Raw genomic sequence first — 19203 nt, 5'->3', positions numbered from 1 at the left:
AATTGTCAATGTGATGAATAAGACTAATCTCACACTTTTACTATGTTTCGTCACTATACAAAATATTGCAATTGCGGGGCTCAGTCAGTCAGACATTTATAGAAATGTAAGGGGTTTGCAATGACTTAAAGATAAGTCTCCATTCTAGGATTTGACACATATTAAACATCGTGAGTTTTTTATGAATCATTTGAAATTTCTTTTACTCAACTTGATTGCGTTTAGACAAATAAAAGTACTACATGATTTTAGTTTTTTCCACTACAATTGCATACCTGACAACAGACTTACTGTAATGGGATACACTTTACAGAAAATATAAGTGAACAGTTACTGTAAACAAATTTGATTTTTGTTTTTTGTAAAAAGGTTAGTGGCTAGTCAAAATTTTCTTGGGGACTTCTCTACTCAAAGTTAAATTTTTTGCTACAGATCTGACTTTATTTGGACAAAGGTGATGTTGTGTAATTTGATTATTGCTTATTTTGATCCCCATACAATTTACTGTTGTATATAGATTTACTCAAGATGTTTTCAGGGATTAAAACTAAAATAACATCACTGAAATCCCCCAAAATGGAGCCAAACTTGACTTGATATGTCAGAATACTAATTTGACACTGGCATGATTTTGTACAGACACCTCTAATGATATATGCATTTATTCTCCGACTCACACTCTGTTTGCAGTCAGTCTTGCTCTTCAAGCAGACAAATCTCCCTTCAGTTGAATTCGCCCCCCACCTCGCATGCAGCCTGTGTGAGGGGGCCAGCCTATCCATCATCAGCTCTCTCCTTCTGGTAATCTCTCTGGGCGTCTTCGGTCAGCAAATACATAAATCAATTATGGTTTTAAGCTTTATGCCATGATTTACCCAACTGATCCCTCCTGGATTACAGCGGAGCTTAAAACGTGTCGGTCTGCGCTAAAGCTCAGAGTCGCCTTGACATTCATTGCACTCCTGCCACGACGCTCACCAAGCAGCCATGTCAGATGCGACAAGTGTGGATCTGAAGGCATTTTGAATAGGCTGGCAGGCAGATAGGCTGCTTTGTGATAACACAATGACGTTCATCTTTGGTAATAGCATTTTTATGTTTTTTGTATTCTAACCCATGTCAAGTAAATTTGTCAATGGTCCAGGGTCTAAACTGAGCTTGTTTAGATCATCCTCATATTGCAACCAAAATTAGAACTAAAGTGTTAGTTGCTTAGTAGCATTACATAGAAGGATATGTACTGCCTCTGAAATATTGCACTCAAATATTTCTGAGTGTTGCAATAAATTTTTTTTAATAATTTAGATATTCTGAAATAATTTCATACTATGACATTAAAAACTGACTGACATGTTCAATAAATAAGTTAACATGTAGTCACTGTCCTTCCCTCTTGTTTGTATGTATCTTACTAAAAACAAACAAACTGGTACCTAATTACAACTTATAATCCTTCTTTTAAGGACAGAACTCTCCAAAGTCTGTATTTTTGCAAACTAGGGACCCTTGTTGTGTTATGTTTTAATAAAATTTAATTTACTGCAAGTTATTTTATGTTTAGGCTAAATTAGTTTTCATCACAGTTCCCCCTACTTTAAAAAGTGACCGAAAGGTGACAGATCTTAAAAAGCTATGACTGCATCGTAATATATGATTTCAAAAGGGTCACTTGAATTATTGTACCAATTCTTATTTGTTCATCTCAAAACTATTATGTTTTGGATATTGTTTGACTACTTCATGTCAAGTTTAACTTCTTTTTAGCAAATCAACAGTAGCATAACGTCCATTTGTAAGTTTAAATTGGAAGTTATAATGGCTGTTTAATTTTATTTTTCATTTATTTCTTGGCAAGACCTTCCTAGCTTGTGAGCAGCTAGCTAGCACTAATCAAGAATTCACTTGTTGAGAAAACATGGTTCCTTGGGCTCTGAAGAGGTGGATTAAAAAGGTAACATGGTGCTGATCTGGCCTCAGTTTCCTACCTGAGAGCTCCTTTGTGACAGGTGACGGTGGAGAGAATGGGGGGTAATTTTTATGACCAGCTTCTTAGCGTGCTGGTATCACTCCATTGGGGCCCCTTGCCAATCTCTGGCAAACCATTCAAGTGGCAACAAAGAGGCTAATTAGAAGCTCTCTCGCTGGAAGCCCGCAGAGGGCTCTGGTTTGATACTTCCCAGGGAGGCTATGGGGCCTCTGAGGTGGCGGTGGCAGCTTTTTCACACACACATACACACACTCACATTTGTGAGCACACTTGGGTTGGCCCTTTGGCTCCAGCACATTTGCTCATTGTGGCCATCCTCCCTACGGTCTGCCAGAGCAATAGAATCAGAGAGGGGGAACCGACACATCTTCTTTCATGTGGCGGGGACCCAGAGAGGGGATGTTAATGGGATATCGATGGGATTAGAACCCAGAGCGTTCAGGACCAGGAGAACAGAGGCAGAGCTCTATGAACTAGAACTAAAACCCACTCAGCTTTAAGGCCAGATAATTCTAATTCTATTGACCTTTTCTTTTTTAATGGAAAAGTTGACAATGATGCATGCACCTTAATACAGTAAAAAAGTCTGCAAGGAGAAGATGGTCTGCTAAGTCTAATAAAAGGTTAAAAAAAAAAAATTGCTATTAAAGCATTCTCCCTGCTGAAATTCACTCACAGAGAAACAGTGGCGCAACCTCTTCCCCTGCAACACTCACAGCAGCTTCTGGGAGTAGAGATAGACATCAGGAAGTTAAGGCCGATAACGCATTTGCATGTCACCTGATAACTGGCTGTAATTGTAGTCCCCTTGAGCCCCCCACCACACACCATCACAGCAAAATACAACAAAACAAAAAAATCCCCACATGTTCAGACACACACAAGGCCAACTTCCAGTACAGTATGTTATCCTTATCCCTCCCTCCAGACCACAAGGCCCCCACAGGGACAAAAGATAGGGGCCTCAGTGTGTTCGTTTCATTGCAGACCCTGCCAGACCGCATCAGCAAAGGCCACGTCTGCCGAGCGCTGTTAGCCACACAGAGGCAGCTGGTGGCACCTAGTCAAGCTGCTAACTTTTATTGCACAAGCACCTCCCTCCGCTCTTATCTTATGGAGGGAGGCGATCTAATCAGCAGGCTGATTAGATCGCCTCCCTCCATTGCCATAGCCACTGTCTAGATATTAGACCGCCCCCCCTTTCTCTTGGTGTTGCCCTTTTGTTTTTCCTCCCTTCCTCCCATTCCAAAAAGGCATCTCAATTCCTTCTAAAAAAGAAGCTTCACCAGATGTAAGATGATGACTGGCCACCTGACGACATTGCAAGACTGCATAACAATAAAATGCTTGATTTGTACTAAAGGGTGTGTGTGTGTGTGTATGTGTATGTGTGTTCATTCCACATGATGTAGCCCCGTGTGTTAAGTCTTTAATCGATACATCTCCCTATCCTGACAGTGAGGACAGAGCCCAGATCTGAGATCAGAGCGATGGCGGTGTAAATCTTTACGGTTCAACCAGAGCCTTTTAAAGCCTGTCTATAATTGGGCCTCAGCCAGCAGCTGCCTCGGCTGCAGCTATCACCGTGGGCCCGGTCAAAGCGCCAGTTCCTCAGGGGCATAAACAAACACTGCACCTCCAATAAGGGCAAAAAAGCACCTGTGTGAGGATAAAAAGAGAGACGATGTGGCAGACAGACTTGAATAAGCCCTCTGCTGTTGTCTGTGGTTGAGGTATTTCTTGGAGAGGTGTTTTCGTTGAGTGAGGCTTTTTGTGCTATTGGATTATTACACCAACATGTACTGTACCTCTGAGTACAAGCCGGGGAGACTTAGCTCACTGAGTGATTTCAAATAGAGGGTAATCCACTGCCATGTAATGGATGCTTTGTTACCAGGCTTCATTCAGGAAGCAGGAAAATGCTAGTCCAGTTTTACAGGTTAGGATCATAAGTGTGATGCTGCTTTAGTTTTAGTTTGATTTATTTTATTTCAGAAAGGTAATGTACTGTATATTCAGAGAGCAAGACTTCTGTGAACATCTGGCTACCTACTTCAAAACACACACTATTATCCATAATTTTTCCAAACTGCTAGCACAGTCCTATTTCGGTTTTACAAAAAACAACTTGTAGCTAGTTGAGCAGGAGAAACAACCCAAGATTCCTGATATAGGTGGACGCTGACAGCAGGAAGTGGCAGCAGTGGACGCACCTGTTATTCTACTATATTGGTTGTCTATGTACATGGAGGTGCTGCACACACGCATGTCCTAGAAATCAAAATGTGACCTCTCAACAACATGTGCAGTCTATGTAGTCATACATTTTGGTCAATGTGCACAGATGTCTGATTGAATTAAAGTTACAAAGACCTTAGTGGACCTTTATGGCTACTCAGATAAGGAGAGAACACATTTGCCTCAACATTGCTTGCATCTCTGGGCCTTCCACTTAGCTAGGCACGGGTCAGTGCTGTACATGACAACATTGAGGGTAAATGGAAAATGAGTAGAGATGGCAAAGTTGCTGTTAGTTGATCATAAAAGTTGCTATCATATGGCCTGTGTTACTTCTGGTGAATGTTTCACAGACATCAGTGCTGTTTGATGATAGTAGCAGCTATGGGTGCAGCAGTGGTTGTTCGAATGAAACCCTAACAATGTTTTCAAACCACAAGAAGCCCAATGAAATGTCCATTGATTTCCTCCTGAGCCCAACAGAAAACTCCAATGTGCAGAGGTTGGTGTCTGGGTCTGGTTGGACCTCAAACCAGCACAGCTCATCGTGAAACTTTGATAAACCTTTCAATCAAGCTAACTTGCAATAAAACTTCATCTGAGAGGAAGCGATATTAGATCATGGTTTGCCTTTCCAACTGATAAAAATTTTTTTTAATGAAATCTTATGCAAGTAGAGTTTTTTTTGCCAACATCGACCAACCTTTTGTTTAACCCTCCTACTCAGTCACTCGTGGCACAAATGTATAGTAAGAAAGCATTGGTTAATAGTTGATAGTGACCAAAGCACACAAGCATCAGTGTGTAGGAAAACTTGTATGCTTCCCACTGTCCTCACCTCAACGTGCAGGGTATATGTGTGCGTGCATACATCGTTATCACCTGCAACAAACGCTATAGGCAGCTATCTGTGCTTAATCTGCTCTTGGTTTACTGAGGAGTGCCAAAGGTTATCTGTCCCATTCTGATATGCACAGATAAGGACCTTTGGCACACTGTTTAAACACCTGGGGCCGGGGTATTAGAGCCCCTCAGTACCCCTTTGCCACAAAAGGAGAGGAAATGGAAGAGTGAGCACTGGCTGCTACTGCTGCTAAGGGGAGTGTGTAAGTAATGAACACGAGTGTGTGCGTGTGCAAAGGTTAATGCAGGGGTGATTATTTCAATCACTTCCACCCCGTACCCCAATACTTCCATCAATAATAAAACTAATGTAAGCAAAACAGAGAGGAGAGGAAGAAATTAATTGACTTGTCTCACTCGTGCAACCCCTCTTCCCCTTCAAAAAAAAAAAAAAACCTAGGCTGTATTATGAAAAGAGACTTAAAGCATTGATGATTATCAGTTATGTTTAATGGGTATATGCTAGAAATGCTCTCTTTAAAACAGGCTCTTTTTTCACTTATGTGATGTACATTACAGCGAGGGTCAGTCATTTGCATGAGAATGGACGATTAAGTGAAAGAGATAAACCCAAGGCTAGTTCCCGTGAATTGGATGCTGTGTTTGGAATACCAAGCAGTGGAGGTTTTTTTCTTCTTTCCCCTGCCACTGTAGAATTAGCACCCTGCATCATGCATTTTTCCCCCAATAATCATTCAGGCCCTTCCTGTGTTGATTATTTTCTCAGTGCAAGGGTTACTAAAATATTGCTGTAATCCTGTCTCCCTGAAGCAGTAACACTCACCCTGGGCTTCCTTAAAGAAATAAATCTAGAGCTTGTCAGTGGTGGGGTGAGGTGGAGTAGACTGCTGAAAACTTGTTCTGGTCAGATTGGAAATGCTTAGATTCAGACAACAGATCCTCTATGGCATCCATAAAGGCCCTTCATTTAGCTTCATTTAGCTTTAGGAGGGAACTTCAAGATAGTATATCACTTGAAATGTTTATATAGTAGTGCCAAATCCTGTATTTCATTACTAATACCAGAACAATACATCTTTGATACCTTAGTTTAAAGAAGCCAAAGTTTACTAATACTACATGTTGTCTAAAAATAAGTAGCCATACAATAACATAACCTCAATAAAGTAGTCTAAAATTAGCAACATTTTGATTTTATTGAGGAGCTAAAATAAGTAAAAGTTACAAATCTGACCAGATGTTCACTGACAGTTTTAGGTACTTTATGGTAGATTTTGATCTGTACGAAAATGTCTTGGAGGTTTTGATACCAAGCCCTGCTTCAAGGTAACATCTCTTGTGCTCAAACATCTTCTCAGCATATATTTATGTATCCCATAGGTGACTCCTCACACACCACTTGTGAAGCCTATGTATTTAGTCTGAGTGGGGTGCTTTTTATGATATAATCCAGAGTACCGAGGAATGAGGAGCAGAGACTAAATTTATACAGGAAGACGCACATACACACACAAACACACACACAGACACACACACACCTCTCACACCAACGACCTGTGCCACATCTGGAAACAATTACACTCATGTTTGACTTGACCTGCCTGCACCAAGTGAACTCTGCCAACTTTTTTGTGTGTTTGTTTCAGAGGCAGCGGTGACCCTGACATAGTGGCTGTGGGGCAATGATGTGTAATTAGTCAGAGGGAACACGACTCCGCTAGTCTGAAATAAAACATCTTGTATTCACATCAAAAGAATCAGCCAGCCTGACAGGCTGTACACAGAAAAAAGCATGGACTTGATATGCTATGAAATGACCCACATTGGAATTTATGAGGACACGAGGAGCGTCTGAATTATCAAGCATCTCAGAGTAGCACAGCAGACCTTTCATGTGCGGACGGCAAAGCAGACAGCGGATGATGCAATGTTTGATTTCTACACTTCAGGAGGCTGTCAGGACAGCACGTACAATATTAAACAGTGTCGTGTCGGTGTATCAACCAGTCTAAATTAACCCATTAGTATGCTATGGGGCAAAGCGGGAAGATCAATGCATGAAACGGTTTGGAAATCTCCTTTGATACAAGATTTCCCAGCTTGAGCGAATTGATGAAATTCCTCTTGAAACACAGGCAACCATTTCACACGCCAGACTTTTCTCAAGACAGAGACTAGTGTAGCCTGTCCTTTAACACAGCGAGACAACATTACGGCATCTCACACAGAAGCTATAGTGCATTTTAAAACTGTTGTTAAAGACTGCTTAGCTAAAAATGTTCATTAGCAGATCAAAATTTGCCGTTTGTTTGAAACACATAGTGTCAGTCCATACAGAAATTTACCTTTTCTTTAATGAATAATCAACACTCATAATGAAGGCCACACAAATGTGTTAACTTTTAGAAGAAACTCCCAACACCACAAAACTACAAAATTAACTGACTTCACCACTTGTGTAAAAGTGAGTAAAAACACTTCACAATAACATAGCGTGAGGCTGCAAACAAGGATAATTATCTTTGGGGTAGAACCCATACTGTAATATTCTGTATATTCTAAAGACAACATTGATACAGATTTAGAAACTGAGGAGCTTGGATGGAATCAGCCCAGCTCTTAGCCACGCACACGGAGATACTGGCTCAACATGAGGGGGCGGGTGATGGGGTTCAAATCCTCAAGTGAACTTTAACCACTGTGCATTCCTATTGATTTCAGCAAACATTACAGGGTGAGAAGGTGGCCTTTAAGTAAGAAAAGGCCTCCAGTCACAGAAACACTGACAGTGCAAAATCCACAAAGAAGTGATGTAAGTACATTCCACGGGGTGCTTGTACTCTGACTGGGCTGATCTAATTTTGATAGATGCAGAAACACTATGATACAAAATGCAGCCTTGAAAAAGTCTACAGGTGAGTTTCAGTATTTTGAGTGAAGTTTCCGGACCGAATTTATATACAGTAATTGAAATACTACCATTACCCTGTCCTAGAACTAGCACCTTGTCTCAGAGCCCAGGTTCAGCACTCATTTCCTGGGCTGACCATCTACTCCAATTATCAAGCTAATAAGGGCCCCCCTTGAACAGTTATTGGAAAGGGGAGGTGAGTCTGGTCCAGGATGAGGGTGAACCACTTTGGTAAGTGTGTGTGATAGCTGCCGCCCACATTTTGTAAGGTGTGACTAATGGTCTTAGACAATGTTTCGACAGCACTAAGTTCGGCAGTCACCTCAGCAGGCTTGGCAGTTATTGAAGGAGTGGATCTCTGGGCCTGAGCCACAAAGGACTAAGGTTTGTGTCTATCAAAGGACGACACTTACTCATATATTATAGATGTGTGGATGGGTTATTTTGTTAGTTGTCTTAATCACTGACACAAAAAATGAATAGTATTAGCTTAAGAAAGCCATCAGATAATAACAAATATTTTCCTCTGCTCTCAAGCTACCAAGCCTTTAAAAGATGTACTGTATATTTGTTTGTATTCCTAAGCCAAAAACAGATTTACACTGATATGTATTATTAGTAAGGTGTTATGTTGTAAGGTGGTAAATTCTGAGGCTAAATGACTTTCTGCTGCACGCAATGCAAACTGTCACCATAAAAAATGTGATGCATTGAAATAAACAAGAAAACTGCTGTTCTGAAAAGCTGAAGAAGACCATACATTTCTAACATTTAGCAAGCAGTTCCTCAAAATAAAACTTGGCTTACCTGTGCTGCTCCACAGCTTCGTTATCTGGTAGTTCTGCACCACAAACATTGCAACGTTCATGCTGGTTCCTGCCATCTGGTTTCATGCCCACTGCCAGCTCCCCGAGCTTGCTGAAGAATTCTCTCTGGATGAAGCTCTGAGGCAGGAGTCCCCCATAGGCACTGAAGTCCATAGACATAGCCAGGGCTGGGGATATGGGGAGAGCGGAGGCCATGGATGCTGGCATTGACATGATGGCATCTGATTTATGATTGACAGGTAGGGAGTACAGTGAGGCCAGATGCTTGTCCGTCATTCCGGCCATTGCTTCCAGCCCCATCTGGCTGACTTCAGCTTGTTGGTCACCCATGCTTTCATCGCGGACGTAATGTAGTTCGCGCGCACTGGTGATTACACTGCTCCTGGTTGGTGTTCCTGGACCATCTCGGTTCCTATCCTCCCCACTTCGCTCTCCATTGCTGGAGGCACTGGACTCCATGTTGGGAGGGCTCTCATGGCCATTACCACCCATGTCCACTTGCATCATTTCAGTCTTGATCTCAGTCATCAGGTGGTGTGAGTTGCCATGGACAAGTTGTTCACCCCCAAAGCTCTGCTGGAGCAGAGACTGGCCGATGCTCATCAGGCTGTCCACAGCAGCTTTGGTGGGACTCAGGGTGGAGACACCAAAGGAGGTGGAGACAGAGGGACTCTGGTCCAACATGCCAGCCATGATGGAGACTTGCTGGGTACCTGACTGATAGGGACTCTCCATGGAATGCTTTTTGGAGTTCTTGGCTCCATTGTGACCTTTGCGCTCATCATCCTCCTCCGTGCTCCCGTCATTAACATTGACCTCCACATCATTTTCATCTGAGGACTGGATGGTTTCCAGGATCTTGAGGCATTGCTCTTCCAAGTATTCAATCTCCAGGATCTCTGCTGCATACAGAAGGTCATCTAAGTCCTCAACCTTGGCCTGGAGAGTGGCAGTGTAAGCATATTCCAAAATCTGCTGAAAAGTCTTTGGTGAAAGAAAGTCCAGGGTGTAATGCTGGCTGCTGCGGTGGAAGAGGATCTCAAACATTTTGCTTGTGCAGGCTAGCACAGTCCGGTGTGCGTGGAACTCCTGGCTGTCTACCATGATGACTACGTCACACAGAGTCCCGGCCAGACGCATCTGGTTGGCCTTCTGCAGCAGGGCAGTGGGGTGGTTGGGGTTCTGGAGCTGGATCATACCCATTTTAGTTAAATCCATTATTTCGATGCAATCCACGAGGCCGACTCATGAGGCTTGCCTTTCCCGCTCAGCAGTGTTTTTAGCTATCTTTGTAAACAAGATGAAACCTGGACGGCAAAACAGAATGAACAAAAAAATCAGTTCTGTCAATTCTAATGCAACAGCAAAACTGTTGTGCAAAAGAAATCCACTGGTCAAATCCAACAAATGCAATTCTGTTTAATTTGAACATTTAATGTTGTTTTTGAAATAATGAAATTCAAAAAATGCATACAAATTAAATTAAGATTCCTCAATTGTCATCGTTAACAAAACACATTCATTACATTTTGAAAATAAAATTAATTAATGTAATTAATTTGCCACTTAATTTATTTAAAGTATACCACATTTTATTTTGTAAATGGCAAGTGTGACATCAGTGGAGTTTCAAATTGCAAATATCATGCAGGGATGGTAAACACTGTGCAGAGGCATTGTTCTTAAAATCAGCGGAGAGTATTGACTGTAGATTTCTGAAGGGAGACCATTTGTGAGCCGTCCAACAGGCTCACCCTGCATACCAATCAGTCCAACATATGTTATGTTAAAAAGATGTCTTCATTCAGTTATCTGATGGGGATGTACACACAGTTAAACAAGTGTGAATTGTGGTTTTTCACCGCTGCTTGGCTCACAAAGACCGTCAGCAGCCTTTCTGAAATTAAATAGCATCTTACTCAGTATTCCCATCACAGACGAGAGCAGAGAGCAGCGGCCAGAAATGGATGGAAAGGAAAGCAGGACAAGGAAAAAGCAACGCTGCAGCACTAAACAGCCCTCTCTGCTCTTAGTCACTAATGTCAAATATCCAAATGAATGATTATCTATGTGACTGCTGTTAACTCGATTATCCAAGTTAGCAGGGCAACATGTTGCGCCACCTCATAACTACAGTATACGTCACCCATAGACTAAAATAATGAGAAGCTTAAATTAAATAGTATCAACACTATATGTCCTTGTTAACATGATTATTTAACTCATTATTATGACCTACAATACTCTCTTCATCACTACAATTAAAGAAGCCTGATACTATATATACACTCACAATGAGTGATGAACCATGGATGAGCTCACTGATGCCTAATTTTTACCCACTCAATCTATTCAACATATGACGTTTATAAAGAGAGCTTATTTAGTTGCGTTCATCAATTTACAGCATTTTCATTTCATTTTTCAAAAACTTGATTTTCCCTTTTAGATTATTCAATTTCATTTTCAAAGAGCTTAACATGCATCTCAAAAATGAAGAATAAAAAAAGAGAAGTTAGTGAGGACTTATTTTCTTTCCTCCCTGCCTGAGAAGACACACACACACGGAAAAGGGAATTATCATCAGCCTTCCAGCTAGATGAAGACTTTAAAAAAAGACAATATCAATAATTCCCAGATATCTAAGTTCACTTCAAAAAGCTACGATCACACACGTCTAAATCTGAATATACTGCTGCAGGTAAAGAATGCTGGCAGCTATTGTTTGCGGTGAGGATCATGAAAAATAAATAGCCTTGCCGGCTTTTGGGACACTGCACAGTTTGTTTTTTCGGCACATGATAAAATCGACTGTTAGGTAGTGATGAAACCACAGGTACTCATCTAAGATCAGCCTCTCAGTCAACAGAGGTCATGCCTAAAACCCGACATTATCTTTATTACAGGTAAGCTATGCCAATAGCTGCGATTTATGGCCCCGTAAACGAGCAATGCTTGATGCGCTCTGTGGGCTATCCACCAAGCTGTGTCTTCACGGGACACAATGTAAAGTTGCTGTTTGGAGACTTTATCGCGTATGTTAGCTATCTATTAAAAAAGGACAAGGCTACGTGCGTCTAGACAGCATTAATATTTTCCAGCCGCACCAGACAAATTATACAGCGCGTTATGCATTATGCAAAACATCACGCACTACATTAAGTACATTAAGCTAGGGGAGATTTTCCCGCTGGACGACAGTACCGCTGACAATAACCACATTAGGCCGACTTCACAGAAAGGCAGCATAATCAATCTGATCACGAGTTGTCTGCCATAGCGCGCCTTGGCGACCCAGCCACAACAAGAATAAAACGCGTTGAATATTCCATACCACGAGCCACACAGACAGACACAAATGTGGAGAAAGCAAAACGGTACTGCGTCTCTAAGGGGGCAATAAGAGACATTGAGCGTGCTAAAAAGTATACACGAGACAGACAGCTGCCAGAATCTCTCGCCGATTCAAACCAGCTCTCCTCTGACCAACATACAGGTGGACTTTGTTTGAGGCAAGATGAAATACTCAAATACTGGCTCTTCACAGTTAACGACGAGGAGGTGTGATCTAGAGAGAGATGCCCAAAGGATAAATAGAAAAGAGTGAAAGGGGAAAGAGCGAGATCAGACAGTCTCGATAACAAATCAATTTGTTGTTGCATGTTACCAGTTCCCCACCTCGCAGTATGCTGCGCGTGTTACTGCAAGCCGATTATTGGTAGCCAATCAAAAATCTGGTTGCCTGTCAATCAATTGTTGTCTGACTGTACAGTGACTGGATTTTGGCTTGTTTCGTGATTAAAGACCAGTATCCCCAGTCCTCATCATGATGTCATCACGGCTAAATAAACCACACTGGTGCGCCTAGATACACAAGGACGGACATGAGTGTCGCTGTCTAAAAATTAAATAATTTCTTTTAAAACGAGCAAACGCGATTTCTCCGGTAAAGTCACATGGAGCGGGCGTCATATGTTGTCTGGCTCCCGGTGAAACAGCCAGACCTCACGTCCTCTGGCTGCGATCTCCAGCATACTAAACCAGACCGAGAGGGTGGGGGGTTACGTCAACCTTAACATCTCTACAATAGACTATCGTGCGTTAATGCAAACTTCAACACCTTGCAGCGCAATCAGGAACACACTTGTTTTCATCCAGCACTCCGGTGCGCAGATCCAACTTGCGTGCCAAAGTCGCGTTTACTGGTAACTTCAGAATGAGGTTGAACGGGGACAAGCAGAACGATCCCCAGCGTTATACATGCATCAAAATATCCACATGGTCAATGAAAGTACACAGAGAAAACAGTGGTAGACACATGCAGAGTAGCGTGTCTGGCACTTGTCGCCGGGAAACTGCAGCTGCGTTTAGCCCGGATTGGTACTCACCTAAGTTGCACGTTTTGATTCCGTATAGTATAGGGGGAGTGGGGCTACAGCATAGTAAGGCAGTTCGCAGTACCCGCTCTCTCAACACGCACTAACTCCTTTCTTCTCTCCGCTTAGCAAATCAACACGGCGCTGACGTCAACGCAGCCAGTCAGCCAGACAAGCAGCAGGCAGGCGGGCAGCCGGCGCTGCGCTCCAGCCCATACAAACACTAAGAAAGTGAGACACCTAGGGGGCTGTCTCGTGTCAAACGGCTGTGTTACAGTAGCCTATGGCAGTGAAAGGTGAGCGACACTGCCCTCCCTCCAGCTGTTTGAATGCACATAAAGGCTACAGTGGTTTTCAAACTCCAGTCAAGGACAGACAGACAGAAAGTCAAGTATCGGTAGGCTACACCTGAAGCCCCCAGTAACCATTGTCATTCATTGAAACTATACTACTTATGTTGAAGTGGCAGCAGAGTACAGCACAGGTGAATGCAAAGGTTAGATGGGGAAAACAATGCAGCTGATCTGTCCTTCATGGCTAAACATCAATATTGAAGGTGCCTTGTTATGTGTAATACATTTTGAACATTCAAAACCAGAGAAAAATCAGATATAAAAGAGACAGTGGGCTTATTACTATTCAAGACAAACAAATATGTAGAAAAATGCTTACACACTAAGTCGTCACATCTCAAAAAGTTCAAATCTGGCACTGCAAGAGGTTAAAAGTGTTCACATTCATTTTCAGTGTCTTAATATATCAAAAACTGGAAGCAACTGGGAGTCATTTAATGGAGGACCTGTGGGGGATAACCACTTTTTTGTATTGTTATGCTATGTTAGTGCCCCAGTTCTGCATCCTTATTTATTCAGACAATTATTTGAATAAACAAAAACAATTTAATTGTCAATACAACTATAACTACTACTACTATTATTAATAAATCTGACAGTAGTATGTTGAAGAACTGCTAAACCATAAAAAACAGTGACAGAACATATCATATAAAGTGGTTTATAATTATATTATTCATCACTTAAATGCCAAATGTTCCAGCAGGCTGCATATTCATCTTCCCTCAGTGGTGAACCTGGCATGGCCCATTCACAGCAAGACATTACAGCTAAGAAAGATAGACCGATACCTCAGTTAGAATTCTGAAAAGATGCAAGAGCCATGCAACAGGCATATGACCACTTATGACAAGAACATAGGCATGGGTCAGCTGTTACGTTCAAAAAGAGTGAGCCTGGCAGAACCCACCAATGGCATTGAACCCCCAGTCAACACTGTTATGATAGCACAGCATAATTCAACATATTAATATGCTTTTAACTTAACTTGTCATAATTGATCCTGCTAAGATGTAATAACTATGCGTGTAGAGAAGAAATGATCTTTCCGACAGCAATGTATTACAAGCAAAACACTTAAATTTTAGATTTAAATACTTTTTTTTAGTCTAATGCAGAAACAGTCTTATTTTAAGATACTGACACTAATTTGAAGAAAAGACACGAAACAAAAGAGACAAGAGGCAGCTCTTTTTTTTGTTTCATAAAAAATACATCCTGAATGATCAATACAGTGAACCTCTTTCAGGCGGATGGTTTTGTAGTGCATTAACAGACCGTAATTGTTTCTCAGCACAGCTTCAATTTTCCTCTTTCTTTCTTCTGTTGACCAATAACCAGGGACGGATGTCCCTCATTACTGTTCGACGTGATATAACTCTTACAGTCTTTAAAAGGATACTTTAAAGATTCCCTGAAAATAAAGTTGATTGATGTTTTTGCCTTGACTGTGATCAATGAATGGTGGCTATTCCTTACCAATGGATTCATTTAGCTATATGTAAATTATGATATTATATTCCCTTTAAGTGCTCCTTGTAAGCTCTTACTTTAAAGTCACAAATACAAAATTTAAGCTCTTCATTTTTGTCAATTTGATTTAAAGTCATGGCTGATGCAGTAGAAGGAATAGGTCAATATGAGCACAGTGTGTACATAAATATTTATCTTTGTACAGACATTTATGATAAATATTATAGAAAACAATATGAAGGTGCTCTTTTGTGGGAAACATTCAAAAGTTCAATAAAGAAAAAAGGTCAAAAGCAGTCTTCTGGCAAAAAGTTTAAAAGCCTTTTCAGATGGCTATTTCATGGTGAAATTCTTTTTAACTTTTTGCCAGAAGACTGCCTTGGACCTTTCTTCTTCTTGAAAATACATAAATTACTTTGGTCAATGGTTCAGGCACACACCTCATAACTACAGTATACATCACCCATAGACCAAAATAATGAGAAGCTTAAATTAAATAGTCTCAACACTATATGTCCTTGTTAACATGATTATTCAACTCATTATTATGACCTACAATACTCTCTTCATTACTACAATTAAAGAAGCCTGATACTATATATAGCCTTTTCAGATCGCTATTTCATGGTGAAATTCTTTTTAACTTTTTGCCAGAAGACTGCCTTGGACCTTTCTTCTTCTTGAAAATACATAAATTACTTTGGTCAATGGTTCAGGGACACACCTCATAGCCAAACAGAAAATAGCAAGGTCAAATAGAATACATTCACCACAAAGTTCTTTGCATGAGGAGCTTTGCCAGGTGGTGCAAGAAGAACAATTTGCAACACAGCTGTAAGACCAAGAAGCTGGGAGGGCCCCGTCCTCCAGGATGAGGAATTTAGTCATCTTTGTGCCTCGGGCTCACATCAACACTTCACTGACTGAGGCTGATAAAATGGGAGCAATAGACAAGTCAGGTCAGAGTAGACTATCTGAGAGAGGCTGGGGTCATTCAGTGTCTGCAACAGATCACTCAGCGTGTTCAATCAATTAGCAGTGGTCAACAGCACACTCGGGTTTGTGGTGGTGTGCTGAGGAGGTAACATTAATATTAACAAATAACAATTGTCAGTGTTCTTCTTTGTGTTCAAGCGTTGCCTACTTCGACCTAGAAAGTTTTTTTTTTACTGACATTCAAAACAACAAATGACAGCCAAAGGCTTCGGCATAACATTACACAACAGTTCAGTTCTACTTTAAGTCTTCACAGCTACCGTCATGCAGCAACTGAAAAAGCCCCATGCTTTAAAAGAGATGTTTGTCGGATTATCAAACACCTGAAACCCCCTTTTGCAGTCAACTTCTCTCTTAAGCATTTTCATACTTCGAACCATTTCTGTCATTTCCTGACATGGTTCATTTGTACAATTTATTGTGGTGTACATGTATACATTTATTTCACATATTTTGTTTTCCTTATCAGAAAAGTCATGTACTATACACTGTAGATGATCTGTAACATCATCCATCTTCTAAAGGGACGTTGTGAAGCTTGATCCTAAATGTGGAAATATATTCTCAGTGCATATTTATTGCATATTTATTGCTTATACAATACAATCCTGAACAATGTATTTGCTATATTTGTTCTATGTCCTATTTGCCACTGCTGCATTGACCTACTTCTCCCCACTGAAATCATTAAAGTTTCATGAAATCTAGTCTAATCACTTCCAAAAGAAAATGTGTTTTGCTAACTTTGACAAAACCAAAGATGTTGGTGCCAGACTGAAAAATTAGTAAAAGCTCAATTTTATTAATTAGAGTAGAGAAGTATTTTAATGTTGGTCTAGATTTGGTTTCTAGGCAGCTTAGATAATTGATTGTCGTTTAAATCTTCACTTTAAACACACACAAAAGCACATTATCTTAGCACAATATATTACAATTCAATATTCTGTCTTACTCTTTATTTAAATTTTAAAACTGCAACAGGTCTGGGGTTTTGCATCAGGTTGTAAGTAGTCACATAGTTTATAGCTGTTTGAAAATGGAAAGCATAGGTTTGAGGGGGGCTTTCAGAGAAATCTCATTTCCTTTAAAATACAGTGGTGCTCTGGGAATTTTTAGATTCATCCGGGCACGGATCACAGAGTGCTTCATTACCTTTGAGCTGCGTGCTGTGCAGGCTTACCCAGGGATAAAGAAAAAGGCACTCCCTTAATCTGGCAATAATCCACCGTTTTACGGAGGGAAAGGAAGATGAGGTCTAAATTATAAAAACCAGATCATCACTGCACTTTAAAATGAAACCAAGAGTTAGAAAAAGATGGGCCTAGAGGAAATTTTGGTTTGTAGCTGAGGTTAGAAATGGGACCATTAACTGTCAGTGAGTCAATAGGGGCTCCTGTGTGATTCAGAGGTTGGTTATCTAAATTGGGCTTTTTGTGCTTCCATTGTGTTCCTACAGCTTTATTTATTTATTTATTTTTCTGTTGAGGAAAAGGGTGATTAGCTATAAAGAAATACCAGTATGAATTTTATATTCCATGGTGTTCCATTTAAAACTAGAAGGGCACTCGGCGAGCACAGACCTCCACCAAGGCCAGTTGTCCATTCTGTGATATGCAAATCGGCAAGAGCAACCATTATATATGTCTGGATGTATTTGCAAAATTGTTAGAGGTAGAGTATGTCAAAATATGGTTGTGCCTAGCTGAAGCCTCATCATTTTAGCTGTGCATTATTTACGTACTTCGTGCAGGTTGGCCAATCCAGAATTCCAGATATATTCCTTATGAAGTTATTCTCCAACCATTTATTTAATGCATGTTTTTGTCATACTCTGCTTTCATAGCCATTTTTTCTTATTCAGGGTGAAGCTCCATGTATCATTTGGAAAGTGTTATACAGTATAAATACAGGTATGGTAAGTAGATGTTAGAAAATTGAAATGCAAACAAAAACCTGGGGAAAAAAATTTCTGTTCCAATGAAGTAAAGTATTTTAGGTTAACATGTATGTGGCTCTGCTGACCAGAAACCACCCATTGTCTGTGCCCTGTGTAGGCATGGGGCTTGAAGGAGGTGTGTGTGTGTGTGTGTGTGTGTGTGGGGGGGGGGTATAGGCCCCACACAGTGGACCTTTGTGAAACTCTGCCCATGCAGCCAGACTGAATGGACTCTTTTTACACTTGTGTAAACCTGGGGGCGGCTCCGGTACTGAGGCCACGCCTCTCTGACCCATGACCCTCACCTCTGACCTTTGCTGGATTTGGTCGGGAAGTACTTTTTGCTCGCCATGTGCTCATCCAAAAATCACACAGTTAGGATCTTATTTTAACCCCCAGCCTCTCAAATGCATAAATGAAAACAAAGTGTACATGACAGTAAGTCAGTCTGATATAAATTCCAAACAAAAAACAAAATCTACTATTAGTGCTTGCTTTAACCTAAGCCAGTTCAGTTCAAACTTTTCTGACCCTTGAATGACCAAGCTCTTTGTGTTTACCAAGTTACAGGTTTGCCGACTTCCACACACTGCGTAACCTCATAGAATGTTAAAACCTGCTTCAGGTTAATGGGTGGAATGGCTATGTTGACCTAGGTGTTTTATTTACCAAGTGCCTGTTTACTTCTCCATTCCAAGCCTTCAGCTGCACCCTCAGAGGACAAACTACAGCACTTAAGAGAATCCTCTGGATCAATACTCCTCTTGTCTTAAATGGTAAAAGAATGGCAGCCCAACAAACTGGGTTTGTGTGGTCAGTTTCAGGTGAAGAGTACCTTGACCTAACACCCTGCTATCATTTTTAAACCAAGCAATGATAGACCAGTTTGCTAGTGAAAACAATAAATTATCATCTGAGATAAGAGTGCCCTTTTCACTTCAAAAAGCATTACGATACATTCTGAGGTTAGACCATTATATTGTTTTGCTGCTATTATGGTTCTATGTACTGTATATTGGCCAAAAATGAAAAAGGAACAAAGTATTTCTTACACAATTCAGTCTAAGATATTTGCACAGTCCCCACTGATCAGGGTAAAGTGGCCAGTTCATAAGTGTTATTATCTATGTCTGGAGGGGATCATGTGTTTGGTCATGTGTGCGTATCTTTATCTTTTTCGTGCACATTTATGACAGTATGCTAAGGACCTATTGTGGTTGAAGTGATTCACAATTTTGAAAA

The 19203-nt window shown here is 40.9% G+C and overlaps 1 protein-coding gene across 2 annotated transcripts in view; it reads right to left on the bottom strand.

The window, feature by feature from the left end:
* zbtb16a (zinc finger and BTB domain containing 16a) overlaps positions 1 to 13412 on the bottom strand; it is a 137997-nt gene extending 124585 nt beyond the window's left edge. Inside the window, exons 1-2 of one of the 2 annotated variants that reach the window (XM_038708939.1) lie at positions 13216 to 13412; positions 8808 to 10134 (exon numbers count right to left, since the gene is read on the bottom strand). In XM_038708939.1, coding sequence (XP_038564867.1) covers positions 8808 to 10045 — 1238 coding nt within the window. In that variant the 5' untranslated portion in view covers positions 10046 to 10134; positions 13216 to 13412. The remainder of the gene's footprint in view (positions 1 to 8807; positions 10135 to 13215) is intronic. The other variant, XM_038708938.1, reaches the window with a different exon arrangement.
* Positions 13413 to 19203: the final 5791 nt, after the last annotated feature.

Source organism: Micropterus salmoides, unplaced genomic scaffold, assembly GCF_014851395.1.
Source record: "Micropterus salmoides isolate LMB-PRFRI ecotype aquatic unplaced genomic scaffold, ASM1485139v1 Ms_hic_scaffold_9, whole genome shotgun sequence".
In the NCBI taxonomy this organism is placed as follows: domain Eukaryota; kingdom Metazoa; phylum Chordata; class Actinopteri; order Centrarchiformes; family Centrarchidae; genus Micropterus; species Micropterus salmoides.
The sequence above is the reverse complement of the archived record's forward strand: the minus strand, read 5'-3'. Positions and strand labels throughout refer to the sequence as shown.